The 25,766-nt window shown below is 40.9% G+C and overlaps 1 protein-coding gene and 1 pseudogene across 9 annotated transcripts in view; one reads left to right on the top strand and one right to left on the bottom strand.

Moving 5' to 3' along the window:
- Asah2 (N-acylsphingosine amidohydrolase 2) overlaps window positions 1-25,766 on the top strand; it is a 109,631-nt gene that overhangs the window by 25,256 nt on the left and 58,609 nt on the right. For 2 of the 9 annotated variants that reach the window (XM_029472847.1, XM_029472844.1), the window contains 5 exons: window positions 16,147-16,265; window positions 16,871-16,992; window positions 19,593-19,721; window positions 21,824-21,984; window positions 23,417-23,566. In XM_029472847.1, the coding sequence (XP_029328707.1) occupies window positions 19,595-19,721; window positions 21,824-21,984; window positions 23,417-23,566 (438 nt within the window). In that variant the 5' untranslated portion in view covers window positions 16,147-16,265; window positions 16,871-16,992; window positions 19,593-19,594. Of the gene's footprint in view, window positions 1-7,905; window positions 8,008-8,103; window positions 8,271-15,967; window positions 16,038-16,146; window positions 16,266-16,870; window positions 16,993-19,589; window positions 19,722-21,823; window positions 21,985-23,416; window positions 23,567-25,766 lie in introns of those variants that run through there. The other 7 variants (XM_021151705.2, XM_021151704.2, XM_029472845.1 and 4 more) reach the window with 6 other exon arrangements.
- Window positions 1,753-3,410, bottom strand: LOC110286018 (annotated as a pseudogene).

Here is a 25,766-nt window from a genome sequence, read left to right as displayed (position 1 = left end):
ATCCATTGGAGATGGGGGCAGAGAGGAGGAGAGGCCACAGCAGATAGCTCTGTAGTCTGCTTCAGAAATGGAGGAGAGATGAAGATGCGGTGAAGATCTGAAGTTAGGTTACTTGCATCTACAGCCAGAGTGGTGCATGTAGGAGTTGGGTGCTGGGATAAAGCAATGAGTTGTGGGAAGTTTGGAGAAGAAAATCTGTGTCAATGTCTTGTGCTTCAGCTATATCAAAATACTCAGGGCCTACTATGGTAGAACATCTGGAAAAGATGGAGACAGTGTAGAGGGGAGGCTACATCCGGTGGTCTGTGCACGACTGGGGATGAGAGTGGGGGAATGGATTTGGAGTAGAGGAGGAGTAGGGGGTGGAGATTTATAGTAAGCCTACCCGTTTCCCTAGCTGGAATGGCATCAACGAGTCTTAGATGCAGTATCACAAAAGGTCAGTGGGAGAAGAGTGGGTAGAAATATAATCCCAAAGCTGGCACCCATATCTAATTCTGCATCCTGGCTTAACTCTGGAGGTCACCCAGGGTATTCGTGTGACAGTATTAGATATGAACATACAGTCTTTTACATCGTGGAAGAGATTGAGGACTGTAGTTCTCAGCTTAGACAAATCATACCAATACAGATTTTGTTGTGTTTTGCTTTCTGCATATTGCCTGATGCTTACCTTTGTATGTCTTCCTGGCAAAGTCATTTTTATTCTTCAAAGTCCAGTTTGAATTCTACTTCTTTCATGATGCTTTCCCTGAGAGTTTTCAAACTAGATATGAGCCTAGATAATACTATGTTTTGGTTGTGAGCTTAGATTTTATGGGCTGAGTCATTTCTCTAGCCTAATATTATGTTTATCCAAGCGTAATATCTACTGCATGGTTGTTTTTCTGCAGGGAGCTCTTTAAGTCTCCCTGGGATGAATACACAGTGGGTCTCTCACGTCTGTCCTCTGATCACACTTTTGTGTCCTCCCTTGAAACCCTTTTGACTTTCTTGCTGCTGGCACAGTACACAATTTGTATTCCCTAGAACTCCATTTTCTCTCTCTCACTTGATTACGATCAGGGCTTTTCATACACCACATCCTCTATTAGTTAAAGAGTGTTACTAAAATGGCTACAGTTCTTGGCCTCACCCAGAAACTATGCCTTCTGCATTGTCACTCCCATCTGGAGGTGGAGATCATTGTTGAGTCTGAGCTGGCTCTAAAACTGGCTTTGGCCAACAGGCTGCAGGGAAAGTTACTCTGGGCCAATTCTAAGCCTTGACATTGAAAAGGCTTGCAGTTTCTACCCATTCTTTGAAGCTTGCCCAGATACCATCAGTGCAAACATCTGCCAAGCTATTGAAAAACAAAACAAAACAAAACAAATGAACAAACAACAACAACAACAACAAACCCAAAACAAAACAAAAACCCCAAGAAACCCAGATCTATCTGATGAACTCCTGCTATTTATTTATTTATTTATTTATTTACTACAATAAACTTTAATGATGTCAGTGCAAATGCAAGCATAGAATGATTCTGGTTAATTAGGAGCGTCTGCTGAAATATGTCAAAGGTAGCCTTCAATAAATCTGGCTTAGGTAAACCAAGTGATAGAACAGTTGCTATAAACAGGTTTAACAATAAGTTAATAATTTGATTTTTTTGTATGATGTTAAATTCAGGGCCTTGTACATCTTAGGTAAGTATTCTAATGTCGGGCTATAGTCCCAGCACTAATTTAAGATTTATGTTATCACATCTCAGGCTTCAGGCAAATTGTAGCCTGGTTGTGTATGTTCTATCCACAGCCAGCTATTCTGTAAAGCTTCTATAGTTAGTCCCTCAGGAATATCATCCATTGAACCAAGAAGGCTCTTATCTGCAGCGTCAGCAGAGTCAGCATCTTCTGTAGCATCTAAGAAAAAGGCATCATCTTCATCATCCCAGGCAGTGGCAGAAAGCCCACTGCTGGCAAGTTGCAGGATGGTGGGTTTTGAGAATCCTTGGTCAGTGAGTTGCTGGTTTCATCTGTTTCTCCAGCAGTGAAGTCTTCATCTTTCAGAAGAAATAGCAGACTTGCTTCAGTGGGTGATGGGGAACCGGGTCGTGGCATTTCTGACACCAAACTTCATTCTTCAGATCAACCAGAGTCATGATCTGATCACTCTTGTAATAATATCCTCTTCCAATGTCTGCACACCAGCGATATGTGCATATATCAGAAGCCAGTCATTCTCCTGGGAACAAGGACTTCCAATGCCGAATCCCTCCTTCAATGTCATGGTTGTTCACCAAAGAAAGAACACATTGGTCAACCTCAGGGTACAGGAGCCCTGGAAGCCCTCAATGGACTCCACTGAAGTGCCAGTACTGTTAAAACACTCAGCCCGCTTTCGTTTCGTCTGAGATGGGTCGCATGTGAGAATTCCCAAAGTGTCTGAAAATCTGATGTTGCTCACCAGGGAAGATAGGAAATACTGGTTTTCCTCAGAAATATCTTTTGACTGTTTTGGAATAGATCTGTTATCTTCAACAACCTCCAAAGGCACACACTTTCTTATTTTGAATGACTGATACAGTTGCAAGTTTCTGGGTTTTTTTTTTTTTTTTTTTTTTTTGTATACACTCCTAGATCCACAAAAAGGCATTTTTCTCTCATGTGATTTTTCATAACTAAAAATGAAAGATTGGGATCACACTGCTTAGGCAACTTCAGCTTCTCCCAGGCCTCTGAAATCTCTTGTTTTAATGGTGTAACAGAAAAACAGGAGGCTTCCTGGCCCACTGCCTCTGGGATCTTAGCTTCATCATCCTTGGCCATCAAGTGAAGAGCAGGTTGCAACATTTTTCTCACAAAATTACCAACATGACTGTTATCTTTGAATGCCACATTGTGGAGCTGAAATATTAGGTGTTGGCTAAATTTCTCTTCAGTGCTGGAATCCCGGTTGAAAAACATCTTCGGCTGAGCATTGAACATTGTAAAACTCCTCAAGTGCTTCACAAACATGCTCTATGAGCAATGCAACCATCTTCTACCCATCAGCTCCCGGGTTGGCCAATTTGTTAAATTCTAAATCAAAAAAAGCTTGCACACAGCATTCTCAGGAATAACTTCATAGCAGTGCAAGAGGTTTTCCTGGGTCTTATAGTAAAACCAAAGTTGAGCATAGGACGTTACAAGGTAAATACATTGTCCATTTCCCATTTTGCACTCCAAAGCAAATATGTGAACGCTCTCTTTACAGCTTTTAACAAAATTAAAAGCATGATTCTGACGATGAAATAGCTTCCAAATGGAGGATGGTTCTTCTCACTTGGCCAGTTTTGGTCTATACACGGAAGACAATGGCTTCCTTTCATAGTGGGATGCCCACTCTTCAATCTGCTTCACCCTTGCCTCCCATTTCCTCAACATTGCTATATTAATGCCTTTGTCTTCAATTTTAGCTGATTTCTTTGAACCGACATAATCTCATTAGCAAATAACATATTCCCTTCAAAGGCAATTAGATGATGTGGACCCTCTTCATGAATCCCTATGGTGGTACTGAGAGATGGTGAAAGGTAGGAAGTGGGGCTCAGTCTGAGGAAGTACTGTTTTCTGGCTGCCAGGATGTAAACTGCTGCTCCATCCTGCCCTCCCAGGCGAGATGGACTGACAACAAATGGAAGAGAGTGACCACGCCCCGCTCCTAGATCACTTCAGAAAGCCCTCTTACTCCAGCTCTCCCAACCTGGAAAGTGTCATATTGCTTTTCATGAATTCTTTCTCTCTTGAGGCCCACAATGACTTCAGCTCCCTCTGGGTCCCGCTCTGTAGACCAGGCTGGCCTCGAACTCAGAAATCTGTCTGCTTCTGCCTCCCAAGTGCTGGGATTAAAGGCATGCGCCACCACTGCCCCGCCACTTATCCTTTTAAAACCTCTGATGGAACTCAAGTGGCGCAAGTCCGCAGGAAGAGGCAGCTGGCGGGGCCAGAGATGGCGGGAACCAGAGCTTACTGGTGAACTCCTTCTTAAGATGAGTGGTTCCCATCCAACCCCCATCCAACCTAGCATCTCTGTGGATTTGATAGCCCCAGGTGACAGCTGCTCAGCTGGCCCAGAACTGTGAACTCAGGAAATTATTACTTTTAGCTAGTCAATTATGGGGACAGCTTGATAAGCAGCCACAAATATTGATAGACTGGGTTTCAATTTAGATATCATCTCTTTGGCAAAGCCCTTTCTGGTACTCTTTTTATAGGCTTACCTCATATATCCCAGAAGTACTGATAGCTCAGGATTAGAGTTAGCTGCGTATCATCTCTGTTTCACACTAGATTTAATTCTTTTCATTTATTATTATTATTTTAAAAAATTTAAAATAAATAAATAAATAATAAATAAAAACAATAATTTTGTTCTAAAAAAAGAACTCAATGGTTATTTTAAACAGTTTTAGGATGAAACCTTGCCTAACCCATGCTAGACATAGACTTTGCCACTGAACAGTATCCCAGCCAACCTGTGAGAGGTATGAGGGCAGGGACCTTGTTTTGTTTGTTTCTGAAGACAGGGTTTCTCTGTGTAGCCCTGGTTGTCCTGGACCTCCCTCATCTATTAAGCAACTCAGAAGAGTGCCAGATAAACATGCCTGCTATCTACTTCTGCCTTCAGTAGTAGAGTTTACATTGGCAGCTCTGGCCTCCCTAAGCATCACTAATGGTCCCTGCTCCATCCCTTACAAACGGGTTGTTTTCTTTCTCCATTCTAAGGATTTTCTATGATAATTCAGCTCTTTATCAGACTAAACTGAAGCAAGATTCTTAAAATCAAGTTAAGTTAGTTTTGTGATGGCAGAAACTGTACATGGCTGAAGGCATCCTTACCCATGAGTGCTGGCAGACTAGTCAGGAACATTATGCCACTTTTCTGTTATTTTCTCCTTTAATGGTGTTCTCAACACTCTTTGTAAAACTGCTGCTGTCTCCCTTATGAAGAATTGAAATAACTTTTTAGCATCATGAGATGAGATTGTATGGTTTGAAATGTTGGGGGGGGGGTTTCACTATCCCTTCTTTTTATAAAGCTTATATCTCAATGATTGAGTCTTTCTTGAAGCCTACCCTCTACCACTGCAAATCCTGGGTCTCTAAAGAGAAGCTCAGCCTGGCTGGTTGACACTTAGCAGGAACGTCAACCTGCCCATTGTTTACTCGGGTATCTGCTCTGACCTACTATAGTTGATGCTGAATCAGTATCTAGAAATTTGAATTGATCAACCTTTCAACTGATGCATAGGGATGGAAAATATTCTGGTTTCAGGTCATATCTTCAGCTCATCATACTCATTTGCAAAATCAACAGGCTGGGCAACTTAGTAACAGTTCCCGGAAAATGGATTTATTAAATCCCCTATGTAAATACCAGCATATTTATCCAATTCTGAAGAATTTTTTTTATCACTGTAGTGCATCTAAGGTTTAGCTCACCCTGGCATGACAGATAGCTAAACCTGTTCTTTGCTTATTGAAGTGAATTGGGCATGTAGAACTTTGATTCATTAGCTCTGACTCAGTTTACTTCCCAAAGCCCCACACACTTAACCCCTGACTAAGTAGCTCAACCTTGATGTAATCTGAGGTGGGTCCACTCTTAAGGATTCTGAGGAGAGAATCAGGAACTGATCTTATCAGCGCTAAATTGGTTGTGAATGCACTGTGATGTGATGCATTAGAAGGTGGCTTTATCTTATGCGGAAGTGGAGTTCATTTCATCAGAGTCCTTGAGAAATACCTGACTTCATCCCTGAAAAGGTTACTTTTGTATCACAAAAGTAGAATGTAATAATTATAAGAAAAATTAAATATGATGAAATGAATGAAAAAGAAAGAAAGAAAGAGAGAGAAGAAAGAAATTCTCCAAATCTCTCCCTAACAAACATTTTGAGCATCTTGAAATGTGTTTGGTGCAGCCATCTCTGCCTCTGTCTTCCTTTTTGTATTTTAATTAGTTTTAAAATGCCTACTTCTTTGTTTTAAAGTCAAAAAGTGGGATGAAGGTCAGGGTGGGGGAATAATGTATCTTGGACGAATGTGTGGATACAATATGTGTATCTTACAGGTTGTTAAAAATGACATGAATTAGCATGCACCTTTAATCCCAGCACTCAGGAGACAGGCAGGAAGATCTTTGAGTTTGAGGTCAGCCTGGTCTACAGAGTGGGTTCCAGGGTGGCACAGAGAACTCCTATCTTGAAAAACAGAAACAAACCAAAGCAAAGCAAACCCGATTTGTCACTCCAACCACTGATAATAGTTCCAGGGTGAGTCATTCTGAGTCTCTTTCAGTTGTCTTTTTTGCCATTGAGACCTACTTCCAGAAATACTAATTGAAGTAGTTGTCTGTGATTATAAAATTATATTATGATTATAAAATTATTTATGACTATAAAATTATATAATTGTCTATGATTATAAAAATACATGGCTAGACATAAGTGAATGAAAAGTCACATGGTCTGAATAAGTCCCAGAGCCTTTCTTACATGAAATCATAACTTTTTTTTTCCTAATGAATTTTTGTGAGCTAAAGGTTTTTTATCTTCCTATTCTTAGCTATGTCTTAAAGTTGAGATTTCCTGAAATTTGACATTTTGATAGCCTTTGAAATGAAGGAATAACCATTAGATTCGAGGTGTTTGGTGAATGGGATGATGTTTACAAACATGTAATTGAGCTAAGCAGAAGAATTGTCATCATCAACTGGCAGTGTCTTGGCATTTGGATAGACAAGAGGGTTTACTTTAGTAGCAGACGCATGCCACTAAACCTTAGTGCTTAACATATAAATGTTTATTTCGTACTGTGAAAAGTGTATACCTAGTCTGGTGAGTCTTTGAAGTTTGTTTCTTCCATTCAAGACCTGGCATCTATTGTGTATGGCAATTAAGTTTAAAGTGGTGTAGAAAGAGAGAGCAGGTGGCGCTCACCTCCCCTCAAATGCCTCAGTGTCATTGACTCTAGAAGTGACTCATGCCACTGACACCCATTGGCTTGTAACTGCGAGAGGGGAAAGCATAACTCTGCTATATGCTCAGGAAGAAGTGGAGAACCAGATATAAACGAGTTCAGCAAGTTTGCACAGGCAAGCAGACTTGTCGTAACTTCTATTTGCCTCTTGGCTAAGTTGAGATGTCCTTAGATTCCATGCTTAGAGCCCCAGAGTCTAAATGCTTGATTTCTTCTTTTACATTTTAAATTTTATTTATTTTTATTTCTTATGTACATTGGTGTTTTGCCTGCATGTGTGTCTGTGTGAGGGTGTTGGATCCCCTGGAACTGGAGTTACACACAGTTGTGAGCTTCCATGGGGTGCTGAGAACTGTATTTTGGGTCTCTGGAGGAGCAGTCAGTGCTCTCCAGCCCCTTCCTCAATCTTGATTTTTTTTCTTATAGTAGCTTTGGGCATTAGATTACATTGTATGCATTGGCTCATTATTACTTTGGGATTCTCATATCTATTAATAGCAAAAGGCACATATTCATGTTGCATAGTGAAATTGAGAGCTAGCAGGAGGACCAAAAACAGATAACTTTGTCCTCAGAATCTAGTTTGGCTATTCAGTTGTTTATTTTCTCTATGATAGGTTTTGTTTTGTTTTGTTTGTTTGCTTGTTTGGTTGGTTTTTAATTTAAATATATATTAAGGATAGGGATAATACTATCCTAGAGTTATTGGGACCACTAAATGAGGTAATTTGTATAGCATTTTTGGGACACTGCCCAGCATGTATTAGGAGTTGATTAAGTTTATTTTATGGTGATTTTTAAAAAGGTGACCCTTCTTATATTAGTTTTGTAGGAGTCTACATATAAAGTCTCAATGGGCTATTATTGTTTTAATTATTGTCTGTCTCATTCCGGTTAGATAAGCGAGCCCAACCCATGCAAACCTCTAATCTACTAACCCACAAGACAGAGCTATGTGCGTTGTGTGGTGGAGCCTTGGGAGTGAACCTCAATGCCTCAGGTTTGTGCTTCATAAGTCTTAGCTTGGTCCTTCCCTGGCCCCATTTTGGCTCCAACACCTGACACCTGAGATGGATCCTGCCTTTGGTTTCCTCAGGCTCCTGAATCCTGTCTGGGTTTCCTGCTCTGAATTTCACTCATAGACTGATTGATTTATGGCTCCTAAACTTTTAAGGAATCCAGATTAGGCAAGAGATACAATCTAAACTCTCGACTACTCCAGATTCAAGGTCCACCTCACTTTCTGGTTACTCTGACATCCAGGTAACTACGGGAAGTAGAAGGGTATGTATGGTGCTGGCTATTGGGGCCAAAAGCTGGTGACTTTTGGCAATTTAACTCTCTGTTGCTATTCTGGGGCCAAAGATGATGGTTTATGGCAGTTAACTCCTGCTGATGACAGCAGGGGATTACACAGAGGAGCGCAGTTACCTGGGTCCTCTTTTCTTTGGTTCAGGGGCCTCCAGGCAAGGGCTCAGATTTCATTAACTCTTCATGAGCCAGAGAGAAAAAAAGAGGAGAGAGAGAGAGAGAGAGAGAGAGAGAGAGAGAGAGAGAGAGAGAGATTGATTCAGACACATACACACAGATACATGCACACTGGGTGAAACAGAAAAGGGCTATACCAACTTTTTAGTTTTGCTTTTAGCTTTTTATAGCTTTTTAGACAAAAAGTTCTCTACATAAAAACAAAAAACTCATAGATAAAATATTATACAAAAGAGGAGTTCCAGAAGGATGTCGATAGTAAGTTGAAATCAGTGTTTCATTCTATAAGCTCGTTATAAGTTGAAAGAACCAGTTTCACACGGCCTTGCTTTATTCTAGTGCTTATCTGTGGTTTCAGCCTTGCACCTGACCTAGATGAATGTTTTTCCTTGATTACAAATCTGCCTCAAGCCTATTTCTCCTCTTAGTGTAATTTATGAAAGCTCATTATTATGCAGCCTTATTATGCAGCCTTTACTTACTATTCTATGAGGAGGGGGCACAGTCTATTCTTGAGTCTAACTTTATTACATCTTTCAGGCAAAACAACTAAAACCATCTCCTTAAGTTTTCTTCCTAAAATGATTTCACTCAAATCAGGAATTCTATAAAGTTATTAATTCATATAAACCACTAATTCATCCATCTCTCTCTCTCTCTCTCTCTCTCTCTCTCTCTCTCTCCCTCCCTCCCTCTCTCTCCTTCACCCTCTTTCTCTCTCTTCATGATGATCTGCAGGGAATTTGTCCAATATGCTGAGCTATGATGCAGGAAGTAATCACACCAGACAGTGAGGCTCTCCCAGAGTCCATTCACACTGAACCAAATAAATGAGGAGTATGGCAATGACAAACATGAGAAAGCACATCAGTAGCAAGAAGTCCTCCTGGGGCAACATCTCTGGGGCTGTGCCTCACTAGAGTGCACCCATCACAGTTGAGCAAGATGGAGGACCATCCCCAGGTGGCTTCCTGCATGGCATTCTTTAGCGGCAGACAAGTGTCAGATAGACTCTACTTTCAAGGGACTTGGTAAATTTAGATGTTATTTTGCCCTTGTCACTACCCAAATCCATAACAGATTTGCAATGATAAGTCCTTCTGAGGCAAGTTCTTTCTAGGAGATACATATAAGTAAGAAAAATTTTCCTTCATGGTTCAAGGATCTTACAGCAGCTCTCCTTGGAATGTAAAGGAACAGTCAAAGCAAGAGAAGATATAAGAAATGGTTGCTGGCTTCTGAATAGGAACTGGGATGACTAATTGTGATTGCCAGCATGATTAGATGATGAAATTCCTAGAGCATTAGTGAGGAGATCTTTGGGCATGTCTGCAAGAAACTTTCTAAAGAAGATTAACTCAGGAGGGAAGACCGACCCTGACTAGGCAGCATCATGCCATGGACTGGAGTCCAGACTGAACAAAGGAGACAAAGGAACTGGTCCAATGAGTGCTGGCATCCCCCCGCCCCCTGCTGCGATTTGAATTGCATCTCCCACCATGACTTCCTCCATAAGATACTGTACTCTCATACCGGAGCCAACTTAAATTTCTTAAGCTTGTTGGGTAGTCGCAGTATCACAAAAGTAGCAAACAGATGCCGTGAAGCTTCCATTTCCTTTTGCTTCTTGGTGAATCTAATGGGGGGACTTTCTTCATGGTTGTGGATGGTTGTGCTCTAAGCAGGGAAGTGAGCGATTCTCAGCAGGTGAAGCCCATCCTCGGACCTTCTTCTGCTCAGCACATGGAAGACAACACACCTTCCATCAACCTCCATCCAGTCTCTCCTTTATTTGTCATGCCTCTTAGAAAAAGTGTTGCTGAAGTCTGGCCTTTTTTTTTTTTTTTTTTTTCTCCGACTCTCCCTATCTCTAGCTTTATCAAAAGATAACTTGGTGCTTTTCCCATAAGCTCACAGTCAGCCTAAGCAGGAGACACCAAGTTTCTGAGATTTATGTGGTGGCCAAGAGTTATATGAAAAGGTATTGTTACCCTGTCTCTGAAATGATGACAAATGCAGCTGTTGCCTGTTTTCTTCCAATCTGCCTTTATAATCTTGTATGGCAAACACAGAACATTCGTCACTGACAAAATGAAATAAGTTTTTATCTGTTGTTTTGGAAAGGGATAAGTCACCAGATAGTAATTTCCAAACACTCTGGAAAAGGTCATACAGATCCCCAGTGCTAATCACAAGTGCAGAAATGGTGCGGTTTTACAATTCCAATTTTATCTCTTCTCACTGGGCAGCTTATCAAAGCTTGAGAGGGAGATCTTTGGAACTTGGCATGAGACGCCGGCTAAGAGAAAACTATGCTATAGGGGTTTGACTATACAAAATCTATCCCTCTTAGACATTTATATAATGTAACAACTGACATCTGGTTATAAAAATAGCAAAGAGCTTTTTTAAAAAAAATGTTTTATCTCCATGATGTTTTAACAAGATATGTTCTTGTTAGGTTGTTTTCTAAAAAGGAGAACTAAATCTCAGAGTGATGAAAGAAACCAACAGTAACCTTCAGGTTCAAGTCCCAGCCTCTCCCATGCCCTCAGTGGCCCCACTTGTTTTTCCCTTTGCTTCCAGGGCAGGGCTGAAGTCAGTTAGGGGAGAAAAACTCTCTAACAACACTGGTATTTTTTTTTTTTTTCATTCTTAAAGACTGCTTAACAACTACTGGTGTCTTTGGAGGGGTGCATGGGCTTGGTGAATATTCTAGGGTGATGAGTAATGTGTTCTTCAATGTTCTATGCCTTCTGCTCCCTGGCACTGTGGTGGTCACTACTAGGTCTTTACAAGATTACATGGTAGAACGTTGCTAGCTGTGGCCCCGACTCACTCTAAGATGAGTATAGCCTTAAAGGGGACATCCAAATTCCCGATTGCAGCAGACAGAATTTCTCTTCCAGATCAAGGCTAAACTGAGACAAGAGAAGAGGTGAATCGACAGTTAGCTTTCAGTGTTTTGAGGCTCAAAGCAATCCCCCCTCCATTCCTGTGCAATGTACCACGATGTCAGTCCATCTGCTCTGTGTATTTAAAACTAATTCCTTTTGTGAAAATTCGTTATGTCAAACTGCTCCTAACTTTTTATTGTAAAGATCATCCTAGAGGATTGGGGTAAGGTGGCTCCGTTGGTAAAATGCATACTCCATAAGCATAAGGACCTAAGTGAAACCCAGCACCTACTTAAAAATTGAGGCACAGTGTTATTATGTACTTGTAATCCCACTGTTAGGGGGACTTGAGACGGGCAGTTCCCTGGGGCTTGCTAGGCAGCCAAGTTAGTCTGATCACTAAAGCCTCAAGCCCCAACCCAGTAAGAGGCCATGTCTCAAAACCACAAAATGGATAACATACAAGGTCGATCTCTGCCTCCACTTGTACACACACACACACACACACACACACACACACTCACACTCACACACATACACACACACACATACATCCACACCCACGCACTCACACACATACACTCACACACACTCACACGCACATACACCCCCAGACACATACACCCATACCCACATCTCCCAACACACAGACATACCCGCACTGAACACACATGCACAAGCAACATGCACCAAATGTTCTCAGAGACTGTTTAATATGTACAGAATTTACTGCTTAGAATGTTGACATTTTCCAAAGTGTGGAAGGTCCAAGTGCTTGTGTTTATGAGGCTGAGCTTAGACCGGATGTTAGTCAATTATAGCAGAGACACCTCCAGGGAGCCTAGAAAGTAAAGAATGTCTCAGGGCTGAGGTAACTTTTGGAATCACTGCAGAGGCTAAAGACAGAGAGCTGAGGTTAAGTTACAGAGCCCAGCTTTAGAGTTTAGGGCCAGAGCCATAGAGTGAGGGGAGCAGCCAGGAAGTTGCCAGCAGATCTGTGGAAGCAGGAGACAAAGCAGTGGGAGGCATGCCTCGGGCCCTGTGTCTCCAATAGCACCATCCTGATTCTAAGTCTAAAGTCAGTACCCTGACAAGCAGGTCTTAAAGCATTTTGGCAGGCTAGGCAGATGGGGGTCCAGTATCTGCGACTGAAATGGGAATTGAGTGAAGCCCTCTATTTCATCCTGCCAACTGGCAGCAGATCAAATAACAAAGCTTGTGCCTCCTCTGTCCCATCCCACCCATCCACCCATTCACCCAAATTATACTGTTTTTGTTTGGCTTCTTCTATTATCTTTAAAAAAAAAAAAAAAGAAAAAGAAAAAAAGATTCTGTTTCGGAATGCATTTCATTCACAGACAACCACAATAACAACAGCAACAAATTCTTTAAAAATATAACCACAATATCATCGGCACAGTAACATTTTAACAAGAATTTTCTAATAGCCTATCTAATGTCTAGATAATATTCAGTTTCCCCCAACTGTTTCAGAACTTTGGGTGGGAATGCAAATCCACTTTCTCCCTGTGAGGTTCCAAATGATGTCGTTTTGGGGGCTTACAGCATCCAATGCCACTCTGACTCTTAGGGTTCTCGTATTCTGCTCTCTCTCTCTCTCTCTCTCTCTCTCTCTCTCTCTCTCTCTGCTCTCTCCTTTCTTTCCCCTTGCTGTGGTCTAGGCTTTCTTGCTCTTCTCTCTCCCAGCCCCCTGCATTCTTCTCCTTCTGTGCTTCCTTCATCCTCTCTCCTCTTCTACATTTATACAAACAAGCTCACTTCTTTTCTGGTTCTGGCAGCCCGGGGTTTTCTTGCACTCAGCTTATTGGTCCTGGCCCACAGTCACTTGTCATTTTGTAGTTTGTATAAAACAGGAAGTCAGTTTTAGAGGATCATCTGATTTAAGTTTAACCTAATGATGAAAATCCTTAAGAGTAAGTTTTGAACATCACCTAGAGACTTGACAAATCTCTTTGTTCAGCCCTTTTCATTCTCTCCTCATTCCTTAGACCACGAGAAAAGATTTCAACAATTATTTGACTTCTCCAGGGTCTATTTGACCAGATAAAAAATTAACTGAGTAGATCTCAATTTCTGAACCCAAACCCCTTTCAATTTTTGCTATCAGCTATTAGAAAGGGCAATTGGTTCCTTAGGGTCTTTTCAAAAATGGGGGTTTATAGGACTGATAAATTTCTCTATCTATAGCACAGTGAGGGAAAGCTATGCATTATAATTTATTATGTATGGCTGATCAGAGGGCTCCAAAGAGAATAAGAACGAAGAAACAAAAATGCTATCCTGACTGGATTAGTACAATTGCTATGTTAATCATGAGATGAAAATGCTAACCACCTTTATGAGATTATAGATTCAGACTTACTTCCTTCATCCCATTGTGTAGTTACTTTTAAAACTAATTATCTAATTATCAATCTTTGATTAATAGATCAAAGATTTTTTTAAGCTCTTTTGACACACTGCTAATAATCTTGATGACTTTCTTGAATTCTTATTTAATAAAATATTATGGATCTGGGTTGGTGTGATTCCTGTTCCTGATCCCAGAGAACAACTGTCTTTCCAAGAATATTTGGTTTCTTGAGAAAGAAGAGATGCAAAGGACAATATGGATGCCACCTGAGACATGTGCTTTCTTAAGTTAATCCAATTTTTAATTATCGTAAGGGTTAAAGAATAAAAAGCTATGACTGTTAATACAGAGTACATGAACTAAGGACCATGCCTTTCAAGGCCCAGAAGTGATAGACACAAGTAATGTATTAAGAAAATTTGGAACCTAGACAGATGGTTCAGTTATTAAAGACCACTTGCTGCTCGTGTAAAGGTTCGGTTCCCAGCAAACTAGGTAGGCCTCTGTGATTCCAGTTCCAGGGACACATGGCATCCTCTTCTGGTCTCTACTAGCACCTGTGCACATGTGGTGCACACACACACACACACACACACACACACACACACACACCAATAAAAAGAAATCTTTTTTCTTAAAGAAGTTTGTGATGCTAATAACTATCAGCTAATGGTTGAGGAGCTAGTGTGTTTTAGGAGAAACACGTTCCTAGTGTGGGTATCATCTTCCCCTTACTTTGTGCTGGGTCATTTCTCTTTAGGGTATGAACAGTAATAGTTCTCAGCAGTCTGCATTCTAAGGCTTCTTTGGCCTCCAGGCTTAGCCTGCACTGATGACTGCCAGAGAACTCCATATCAAGGGGCCCCACATACCCCTAACAGTATGACCCATGCTGGATCAGCTACATGCCATCTTTCAGGTCTCAAAGACCAAGGAAAGAACACAGAACCCTAAAGTAACAGGAAAGCACAAGTCTCATTGGTAATGTTCTGCCAAGATGTTCTGTAGCCCCTACTCCCATAGCTGCAGAGATGCCCTTCCTAGAATATACATCTCCCCTCCCTCTCTTTCTGCTGTTTGGATTAGCTAGATCTATTACCTTTAAGACTTTTAACCAAACACACACACACACACACACACACACACACACATCTTGTTTGCTACCATGACTTAAGTTGTTTCCCTCTGCAGTAGCAGAACAGCATTAAGATATATCACTTAGGGGGCTGGTGAGATGGCTCAGTGGGTAAGAGCACTGGACTGCTCTTCTGAAGGTCCAGAGTTCAAATCCCAGCAACCACATGGTGGCTCACAACCACCCGAAATGAGATCTGACGCCCTCTTCTGGTGTGTCTGAAGACAGTGTACTTACATATAATAAATAAATAAATCTTAAAAAAAAAAGATATATCACTTAATGATCCGCCTGAGGGCATTTACTCTATAGACCACTGTCTTTTATAACTCTGAAAAAGATTTGGTGGCCTTTATGCTGATTCCTGGTCCTTGAATTTACCAGGAGAAAAGCCAGGAGGGTGGGCCTCTTTCTGCTTCACACTTGCAGAGAACACAGTCTCCAAGAAGAGGAAAATGTCTTTTTGTCCTTACAAAAGGGATAAAAGAGCTGTCATAGAAACCACAAAGAGATGGGAAAAAGGAAAGAAAGAAAGAAAGGAAGAAAGTAAAAAAAGAAAACAAAAATCCCACCCCACCCTTAATGACCAGATAATGACTTCTGACTGTTTTTGCTGTGTATCTTTGTGTCTGTTGGGTTTGTATCATGTGCTGTTGAAAACCTGAGACAACGTACTAGATCGTGATGCTTTTAGTGTCATTGAAGCTGCTCAACACATTTGTTCTATAATTCTGTCATCATGGCCACTATTTTATGGCAGTCTCTTGCAACATAGCTCAGATTAGTCTCTAAAGCTTGATGAACATGATTGTGCCTTGCCTCCAATATAATTTTAAATGTTATATTATTTATGAATCACATTCTTGTTTAATTTGGACTGTTTACACTTTACTAAAAAAATCACTGCTTTACTCTGAAATAGGAATATGTCTTACTCGGTGGTTCCTATAACCCACACCCATGTCCAACAACATTCATTATATTCCAGATCACAGGATGAATAAATATACCAGATGAATATTCTTTAATAATCTGGGTTGCAGGTCTGCCCCAGAACTTGTCATACTGGAAGAGTTGCATTAAGATTGAAATGACCTTTAGTCTAACAGGCCTTCTGCAAGTTCAGGAGAATGCATGTAAGCTTTCTTTAATCAATGTACTTTAGTCATATCCTATTGCTGTGGCTGCAGGTATGCTAATGAGAGCGTTAATGCTCCTGGACTTGACTGTGGAATCTCTCTTCAGTAGATTTGGAAACACATTGAGAAACCAGCCTGAGCAACCTGCAAGGCACAAGACACACGATTCTGCATGGCTATCTGTTCTCCCAGGAGGTGAACACTTGTTTTGATTCACAGAGTCAGGTAAGAATAACTCTATGTTTATTTTTAATGAAAAGAGATGGGAAAAGAACCATAGCTCATCTTATCATCTAAGACCTGGGTACAATCTGGGAGTTTCACCTCTTTCATAGTTTTGGAAGCCTGTTTGTGTTAAATTGTTTTTGTGTTTCATCATTATCTCCTTGAAACGCAAATCCTTGTGTTGCAAACGTGTGTGCCAAATTGCTGAGCTTGCTGGTGTCTGACTGATTGAGCCATTATGAAATCTAGAGTCATTTAAGTTACAGTGAAAAATGTTTTCATTCTGAGAATTTGAGGTTATACAGTGCTAATCAAGAGTCTGATTTCCTGAAAAGGACTGTAAGGTCAGATAAAGTGGTTTTAAAAGAATGGTATTGTATCGGAGCAAGCAATTTCAGCAGATAGAGTGGGGAAGCATATGAGGTAGACCATTCAAATCAAGTAAGAGATTAGATCAAGTGAGTTATTGGTTTGTATAGAGGGTTGGTTGTGTAAAACCAACACACACACACACACTCACACACTCACACACACACTCAATCTCTGTGTTTCATAAACAAGCTGTGATTACATTTATATATACAGTCTTCATTCTGATGATCTAGGGTTGAGATGCCCAGTTGTTCCTCATCTTGGCTCAGAAGAAGCACCTAGGAATAAAAGCTTTAAGCTGGTATTAAGTATAATGGGCTTAAAGTCCACTACAGGAAACAACAGCTAGTGACAGGTAAGTGTCCTTCAGTATCAGAGGCTCAGAGGAATGTTTTAAATGTGTTTTCTCATTCTTGAGACTGGTGAAGGGAATTGGGACTAAGACATAATTAGCCTTTCCCTAGATCTGAAGTTGCCCTACCATTGGTGTTGAGGGTGATGGTAGTCACCATCAGGAAGAGGAGAGCATCCCAACAAGAAGAAAACGTTCCCATCTTTCGTCCCTTCTCAGGTCTATCCAACTCAGAAGTTTCTGCCATTGTTGATGTTTTTACCTCTAGTCCAAAGATTGCAAAATCCAATGCTTACAGAAACCAGGAAATGATTTAGATGGATTAGGACCATGGGCAGGGGTTAGAAGCTAGAGAGTTTCTGAAACACCCAAGGGATATGGGTGTTGCTGCCATATTTTAGGCACACTATTTGAGTAAATGTCAACTTTCAGATTTTATAAGTGTAAATTCTACTTTAGCAGAGAATCTGATGATGATACTGTTAATTTTCTTGTCTGGGTTAAATAAAAACAAACCCTTGTCTGGGCCTGACAGAATGTCTCTAGCCAGTTTGAAATTCATAGGTGAACAGCATCTTAGCCTGAAATGACTTACTTTGAGGCCAAGCCCTGGGATTTCAATTCTGTATGCCTGCGTGCGTTTTCTAAAGCACAGGTTAAAAAAATAGACTGGAGACAACTCAGCTGTGAAGAGTTCTTGTTCTTCTTGCTTTAGTTTCTAGCACCTGCGTGGTGGCCCACAGCCATTGGGAGAATTTGACCTCTGAATTCCTTAAGAACCAGGCATACATGTGTTACACGTACAAACATGAGAGCAAAAGACTTTCTCACGTAAAATAAATAAATCAAGCCCCCAAATTTTAAATGAAAAAAAAATACTCCGAAAAATCCCACTTGGGTTTATAATAATCCCCTAACATTGAACCCTGGAGAGGTGTCCAGTTTTGGTGTTTTGAAATGTAATGATAAAGACTGTCATTTGAGCACTTAATTACATCTCAGGAGACCAAAGAAGTAATACAGATAGCATAGCATAGCATTTTATTGAATTCTGTAACATTGATACTAAAATGATCACTGCATACCTAAGGCTGGATACCTAAAAATTTCCTATGAGTTCCCTGTAAGGAGAAGGTAAGAGGTTTCAACTCTATAGTTAGGCTTCAGAATGTAGTTTTGAAACACCAGTTTATAATTTTTCTCCTTATATTTTATTAAGCAGTGGGTCTCAACCTTTAAAACAGATTCTGATTAATGTAATACAGGTTCTAATCCTTTAATACACTCCCTCATGTTGTAGTGACCTTCCAACCATAAAGTTATTTTTATTGATACTTCATAACTGTAATTTGTTACTGTTATGAAATGTAATATAAATATCTGTGTTTTCCGAGGGTCTGAGGCGACCCATGTGAAAGGGGCATTCCTTCGACCCCCAAAGGAGTCGCCACCCACAGGTTGAGAGCCACTGTTGTATTGCATTTTTAACTCCAGAAGTCACATTGAATGGTGATAAAGTCTAAAACAATTTATAGAAAATGATAAGGAAGCACTTTTGTGGAACATAGGGTTTGTAAGCCATGTGACATTTTTCTGATCACTGAAAGAAAGATTTTCACTAATTGCTGGCTTGAGCTACCAATTAGTACCTCTTCCGTACCAGGCAGTCAGTGAAGGTGCCAACAGAGTTTGAAAGCAATGCAATGGGTTTCACCTCCATTTGGTCGAGAAAAAAAATTAAAATGCTATCATCATCATCATCATTTTAATACATCTAGTTGGGCATGGTGGTAAACGTCTTTAATCCTAGCACTTAGGAAGCAGAGATAAGTAGATCTCTATAAGTTTAAGGCTAGCCTGGTCTACATAAAGAGACCCTGTCTCCATAAATAAATAGTTTATTTTATTTTATGTTTATGAGTGTTTTGCATGCATGTATGCCTGAGCACCACTTACATGCTTAGTGCCCATGGGAACTAGATCCCCTGAGACTGGAGTTACAGATGGTAGTGAAACTCCACTTGGATGTTGATGATCTTGGGTCTACTGAAAGAACAGTCAATAAATAGCCTTTACCACCAAGCCATCTTTCCAGCCCCTGGACAAGATAATTCTACTTAGTCCATAAGCAAAGAGTACAACTCTGAGCCAGCTAGCCCGCTGCAATGTACAAGCAGTGTGTTGTGCATCAGTCACACTATGGAAGCACTCTCAGCCCAGACCTGTGTATAGACCCATAATAGTACCACTGCCACAACAGAAGCAGTATGGTGTAGCCAAGGAACGCCAATGGATTTTTCTTCGGGTGCTGGTGTCATAACATTAGGAATGATTGCCAAGAGGATCACTGTGCTGAGACAGATTTGGAAACCATATCTAGGCTTTTCAAAAAGAGTACTTTTATTTGTTGGTCTTATTTTCTAAGGACTTGGGATATGGAGCCAGAGGTAAGTGTGTTTTGTGCTTGCCATCCTTGGTATAGGCTACTGAAATGGAAGAACCGTGGTTGCTTAGTGAGTCTTGGGCAGCTTGAAGTGCATGCCTGTTAATCAGTCATTTTTTTTTTTCCTCCTGTGTTTCTTCTTCCATCTTTGTCTTAGAAGAAATGGCAAAGCGAACCTTCTCCACCTTGGAGGCATTCCTCATTTTCCTTCTGGTAATAATGACAGTCATCACAGTGGCCCTTCTCACCCTCTTGTTTGTTACCAGTGGGACCATTGAAAACCACAAAGGTAAAGTGTCTTGGGCTCTTCTGAAGGTCACTCCCGGACCATAGGATGTTTCTAGATTGTTGGGCTGCACCAAGATGAGCAATGGTGTCTCTTTGCTTTAGCTGCCTGTGGGCAGCCTGAGATGGCTGTCTTCCACTTCACTATTTGCATTTTCTGCAATGATAGAAGCTTTTATCACAGCTACCTTTGCCCACAAATAGCCAGATAACAGACAATTACATATATCTTCTTAGTTTTTCTGTTGATGCACTCATAGTTTAAGGTTCTTTTAGGTCTAGAAAGTTCACCTTTCAACACTAAGCCTTTCTTTACCTGCCTGTTGATACTGGGGGCAAAGTAGAAACCAAACCAAACTAGCCAAACAAACCACCCTAAAACAGTAATGCCAGGTCTCAGACCCAGTCCCTACAAGGGCCAGTTAGTTTCTGTAAACAAGGTACACCTTATTATGATATCATATCTAATATTAATTTACCAAAGTTTCTGAAAGGACATAGAAATTGTGGCATTTAGATATTAATTTCCTTATTCCAATGCTGGAGGCAAGTTTAGTTTCTGAATGTGGTTTAGGGAGCATTTCTAGCTACTATTATCATTGGGCCATGGATGGAGCCTTTGTTTCAGAGCAAAGATACATGGCTGTTAGCTGAACAGAGAAGACGTTTTGATCAAATTAAAGAGGGAATGAGGGAGAGGGGAAGGAGAGGGGGGGAGGGGAAGCTTTTATCACAGCTACCTTTGCCCACAAATAGCCAGATAACAGACAATTACATATATCTTCTTAGTTTTTCTGTTGATGCACTCATAGTTCAAGGTTCTTTTAGGTCTAGAAAGTTCACCTTTCAACACTAAGCCTTTAGCCATGGCACGGTGGGGAACTTAATGATATCTTCATTATTAAGCAACTCTTAATAATATCTCCATTGCTGCCAGTCTTGTTACAGTTGGAGTTATTGACCTCTAAAATTTCAGTTCCAAAGTTCTGGGATCTCAGAAAAGATCAGGCATCAATCCCCTTCTTTAAGTACTTACAAGGCCTGTGGCACTGTCCTCTGATGCATTGACTTCTCCTGGCTCCTGTCTAATGGTAGCAAAACAGGAAGCAAGCAAATGTATATGCAAAATGTCTAGCTGTAAGGAAAGTCAAAGCTGTATAGTAGCACTGCTCCAACTCTTCACTGTGTTGAAGTTGAGTCACAAAATTACCACTCCAAACTAAATATGTGTATAGATATGCAGAGTTGGTATATATATAAAAGCACGTACATATTAGAATAATCAAAGTGAGGTAGAACCATGTCACAAGTATACAGTGATTGAAGCTGCAGTAATAAAAGGCCTGAGCATGCTGAGGACCAGAGTGGAGAAGTCACAGCTGGATGGTATCTTCCATGAGGACCTGGGCTCCGTGTAGAAGTGATGGAAATGGACTAGGTCTGAAAGGAGTGGTGGACAGTGTTCCCTGAAGAGAGCAGTGGGAAGTCTGGAGATGATGGGACAACAAGTCCAAGTCAGGGCTGAACTTAGGAGCTGAGTGGTAGCACCTGTACATGGTTTGAAAGTAGGGGAGGGGAGGTGGATGAGGCACCAAAGAAAGGCTTGGTGAGAACTGGAAGGTGAAAGATAATTTTGCAAAGACCTCGCTTGCTCTAAAATATCACTAGTCCAAGAGCAAGACTGTGCTTTGATTCATGATTTCAAACTGGCTCCCACTTCTTACTTTCTAGTTTATATACAGTCCAGTGCATAACACTGGGAGAGGTGGGATGCACCTATGACCCCAACATATAGAAGACAAAGGCAGGGAGACCTTTGAGTTCCAAGGCTGCTTGAGCTACATAATGAGACTCTGTCTTAAGAAAAAACAGGGGGCAAACTGGGAGGGGATGAAGACTGGACTGTAAAAAAGGATTAAAGAAATAGAAGAGAAAGAAATGAACCAATCCAAACCAAGCAAAAGTAAAAAAAAAAAAAAAAAAAAAAGAGAGAGAGAGACAATATGAAAAGTTTATGTTAGGAACTTGAAACTAGGTCTTTAAATGGGATATCAGGGAGTAAGTGGGATAAAGTGTTGCCTTTCAAATATCCTGTTTTGTTTTTAGATTCAGGAAATCACTGGTTTTCAACCACTCTGGGCTCCACGACAACTCAGTCCCCTCCAATTACACAGACTCCAAACTTCCCTTCATTTCGGAACTTCAGTGGCTACTACATTGGCGTTGGGAGAGCCGATTGCACAGGACAAGTGTCAGATATTAATTTGGTAGGTAAATGGCTTGGCTCCTTAAAGACGACACAAAACAAGTACTTCTTTCATTTGGTATCCTTTTTTTCCTGATTATTATATAATCATTGTTTCTTTTCTTTTCTCTTCTCTTCTCTTCTCTCCTTTCCTTTCCTTTCCTTTCCTTTCCTTTCCTTTTCTTTTCTTTTCTTTTCTTTTCTTTTCTTTTCTTTTCTTTTTAACATTGTTGCTGCTCAGTACTAAGAATCATATCCTATAAGGACAACTCATTTTAAAAATTTAATTACAAACAATTTTGTGGTGGATCCATATATTTTGACCTTCCTATTTTATAGATTTGTGGCGAAAAGCCAGAAAAATCTCTGAAGATTTGATACTGTAAATCTCCTATTTGTAAAATGCAGATGAGTATAGGGTTTTTTTTTGCTTATTTGTTTTTATTTTTTTAATATATTTTTAAAAATAATGTTTTGTGATATAAACCATGGCTGGCCTGGAACTTACAATGTAGAAAAGGCTGGCCTTAAGCTCATATAGATCTGCCTGTCGTTGCCTCTCTCCCAAGTGTTGGCATTAAAGGCATGTACCATGATGCCAGTACAGGCAAAGATAGTTAAATCTGTAACTCTAGTGTGGATAGCATCATGGACTTCCATGAGTCAGAGGCAGCCTATTGACAGCCACCATGCCAATAGTATAAATTCCCACTTACTACACTGCTTGCCTAGGGAATTAGAGCAAGAAGTTGTCGGCTGGAATTTGTTCCTTTCTAGCAAATACTCTTTATATATATATAAATGTATGCATATATATATATCCAGCTGTTTGTTCTGAAGAGTAAGCCTGAACTGTGAACCCTAAATGAACAATCAAGAGTGGGAAGACAAAAAGAACAGGTGGTCATAGGAAGACCTGGGTGTAGTTTTATTAGTGATGTTTGTTTCTTTCTTTGTTTATTTTGGATATGGTGAGAGAATCGTTGTGGAAGAGGAATGCATGCTCTTCCTTGGCTTAGCTAGAGAATGATGATCTGGTAAAAAGCTGAGTGATGGTGGAGGAAGGAGACAGGGTGCCTTTCTTATAAAACCTTAGATGAAAATCATCCAATTATAGATTTAGGAAGTCTCCTGAGGATGCAACCACCTGCTCTCTCCTCACGGAGAAAGATTGCCAGTGTGATCAGTACCTTTCCTTTTTCTTTCTCTGTACAAATACCAAAGGCTTTATCATGATTTTGGTTTCTTTACATTTTTGGAAACACAAATCTCTGTTTCTCTCTCTCTCTCTCTCTCTCTCTCTTTCTCACACACACACACACACACAACACACACACACACAATTTCACTGAGTCACCGTGTAATGCTGATTTTTAATTTGTGTCCATGAGTTGTCTCTTCTGGTAGGATGGTGCCTGGCTCCTGAAGAAGTTCAGTGTCTTTCTCTCTTTTAGATGGGCTATGGCAAAAATGGCCAGAATGCACGGGGTCTCCTCACCAGGCTGTTCAGCCGTGCTTTTATCTTGGCGGATCCAGATGGGTCAAATCGAATGGCATTTGTGAGTGTGGAACTATGCATGATTTCCCAACGACTGAGGTTGGAGGTGAGTGATACAAGGAGGGGCTGGAAAGGGCTCTGTGGACGCCCTTGACAGGAACTCTGTACTCTTCTTGCTTTCTAATCTAATGAGTATCTCCTACCTTCAAAGTAAGGTGTTTACAACCAGCCAAATAATGATACATAGGCGGGTGCCCTTCCTGACTGCAGTCTTAAGTGTTCCTTTTCAAAGCACGTTTTCAGTCATGCTGATGGCTCGTCATCGTTATGAGAGCAAATGCTCTCTGAAAGCTTGCTATGCTCCACTTGTGGTCTCCTGTGTTCTCACAGTCCCTCTTGCCAGCTTGTCAGGCATCTCAGAGCACCAACTGGTCCCTGACCTCTTCCTCGGGTTCTCACACAGTTGAGAATGCCTGTAAGGAACCAATTGAGGACTGAAAGACAGCAGAGAGGTGTAACACCGACAAGAGCAACAATCAGGTGTCAGTTATGCAGGCCTGTGTTCTGGCAGTTTCTCTTGCTGAACACTTTGCTGCTGTGCTGTGTGGAGCCTGCAGTGATGACATAGCTGGAAGACATCACCTGATGTTGCCACTCTTGGGACTGTAGAGATAGGAGATAGGAGGAGGAGGGAATTAAGTCCTATGCCAACCATAAACCCCTGAGCTGGCTCTGATGTTTTCCCCAGACAAAACAGCCAAATCCTAGAGAAGGGGAGTCACTTTCCAAAATCAAGGCAGTTATTAGCAAATGGTAAAGCTGGGTTATGAGAAAACTGTATTTATTTATTTATTTATTTATTTATTTATTTATTTATTTAAAACTCCAGATTTTATTCTTCTCCTGGGCCACCCTCTGACTGTTCCACATCCCATACCTCCTCACCAACCCCCTATCGCCTCAAGGATGTTCCCACCCCCTATCCCACCAGACCTCTAAACTTCCTGGGGCCTCCAGTCTCTTGAGGGTTAGGTGCATCTTCTCTGACTAAACCCAGACCTGGCATTCTTCTGCTTGTATGTGTGTTGGGGGGCCTCATATCAGCTGGTGTATGCTGCCTGGTTGGTGACCCAGTGTTTGAGAGATCGTGGGGGTCTAGGTTAATTGAGACTGCAGGTCCTCAAAAGAGAGATTTTAGCCCCATCCCATTTACTTGATACAGTGTCTCATGTAGCCCATGCTGATCACAAAGTCACTGGCATATGCTAGGATAACTTTGAACTTACAGTTTTTCTGCCTCTACATTCTGAGTACCAGGCTTACTTGTGGTTTAAGTATCTTACTTGCTCTGAGGAACTGTAGTTCAGGACGAGCTTAGTGACATGGTTCTGGTTTGGGTTCTCTCCTCAGTTATGAGGATGGCAAAGAACAGACATGAAGGCTTAACTCAGGCTGCAAGATCCATGTGCAAGATGACTCACTAATGGGCTTGTTGACAGGAAGCTTCAGGCCTCCACTCAGTCGTCCCGAATTCTTGCAGGGTGGGAGACAGTAGTTTTCTAACTCATTTTTAGTAGTTGTACACAATGACCCTGTTCTGTTCACTAAGAAAGTCTGTACATACTTAAAGTTAGGGAAGTTAAGCTTTAGCACTATGTTTTGTTTTGAGACCAAGTCTCACTATGAAGCTTAAGGAAGGCTATTTATTTAGGTCAGATGGGCGTATGTAGTCTTTTAAGACTATCACAAGAAGACAAGGAAATGTAGAGAATGAAAATCAGGAAAACATTTTCAGAGTAGATATCATACTTCACTGTGGAGAGGGAGTGTGTTGGTTAGTTGTATTTTTGTTTTTTTGGTTTTTTTTTTTGTCAGCTTGTCGCAAGCTTGGGCCATCTAGAAAGAGGCGACCTCAATTGAGAAAGTGCCTTTATCTGAGTGGTCTGTAATTTTGTGGGGGCATTTTCTAGACTAATGGGCAGTGCCTCTTGGTATATAAGGGTATATGGGTACTGGATTATATAAGAAAACAGGCCAAGTAAGCCAGGAGGGAGGGGAGGAGCAAGCCAGTAATCAGTGGTCCTCTATGACCTCTGCTTCTGTTCCTGCCTTCAGGTTCCTGCCTCAAATTCTTCCTCTAACTTCCTTTCTTTCTTTTTTTTTTAATTTTTTATTAGGTATTTTCCTCATTTACATTTCCAATGCTATCCCAAAAGTCCCCCATACCCACCCCCCTACTCCCCTACCCACACACTCCCACTTTTTGACTCTGGCATTCCCCTGTACTGGGGCATATAAAGTTTGCA

This window comes from Mus caroli, chromosome 19 (genome assembly GCF_900094665.2).
Source record: "Mus caroli chromosome 19, CAROLI_EIJ_v1.1, whole genome shotgun sequence".
NCBI classification, from domain to species: Eukaryota; Metazoa; Chordata; class Mammalia; order Rodentia; family Muridae; genus Mus; species Mus caroli.
The sequence above is the reverse complement of the archived record's forward strand: the minus strand, read 5'-3'. Positions and strand labels throughout refer to the sequence as shown.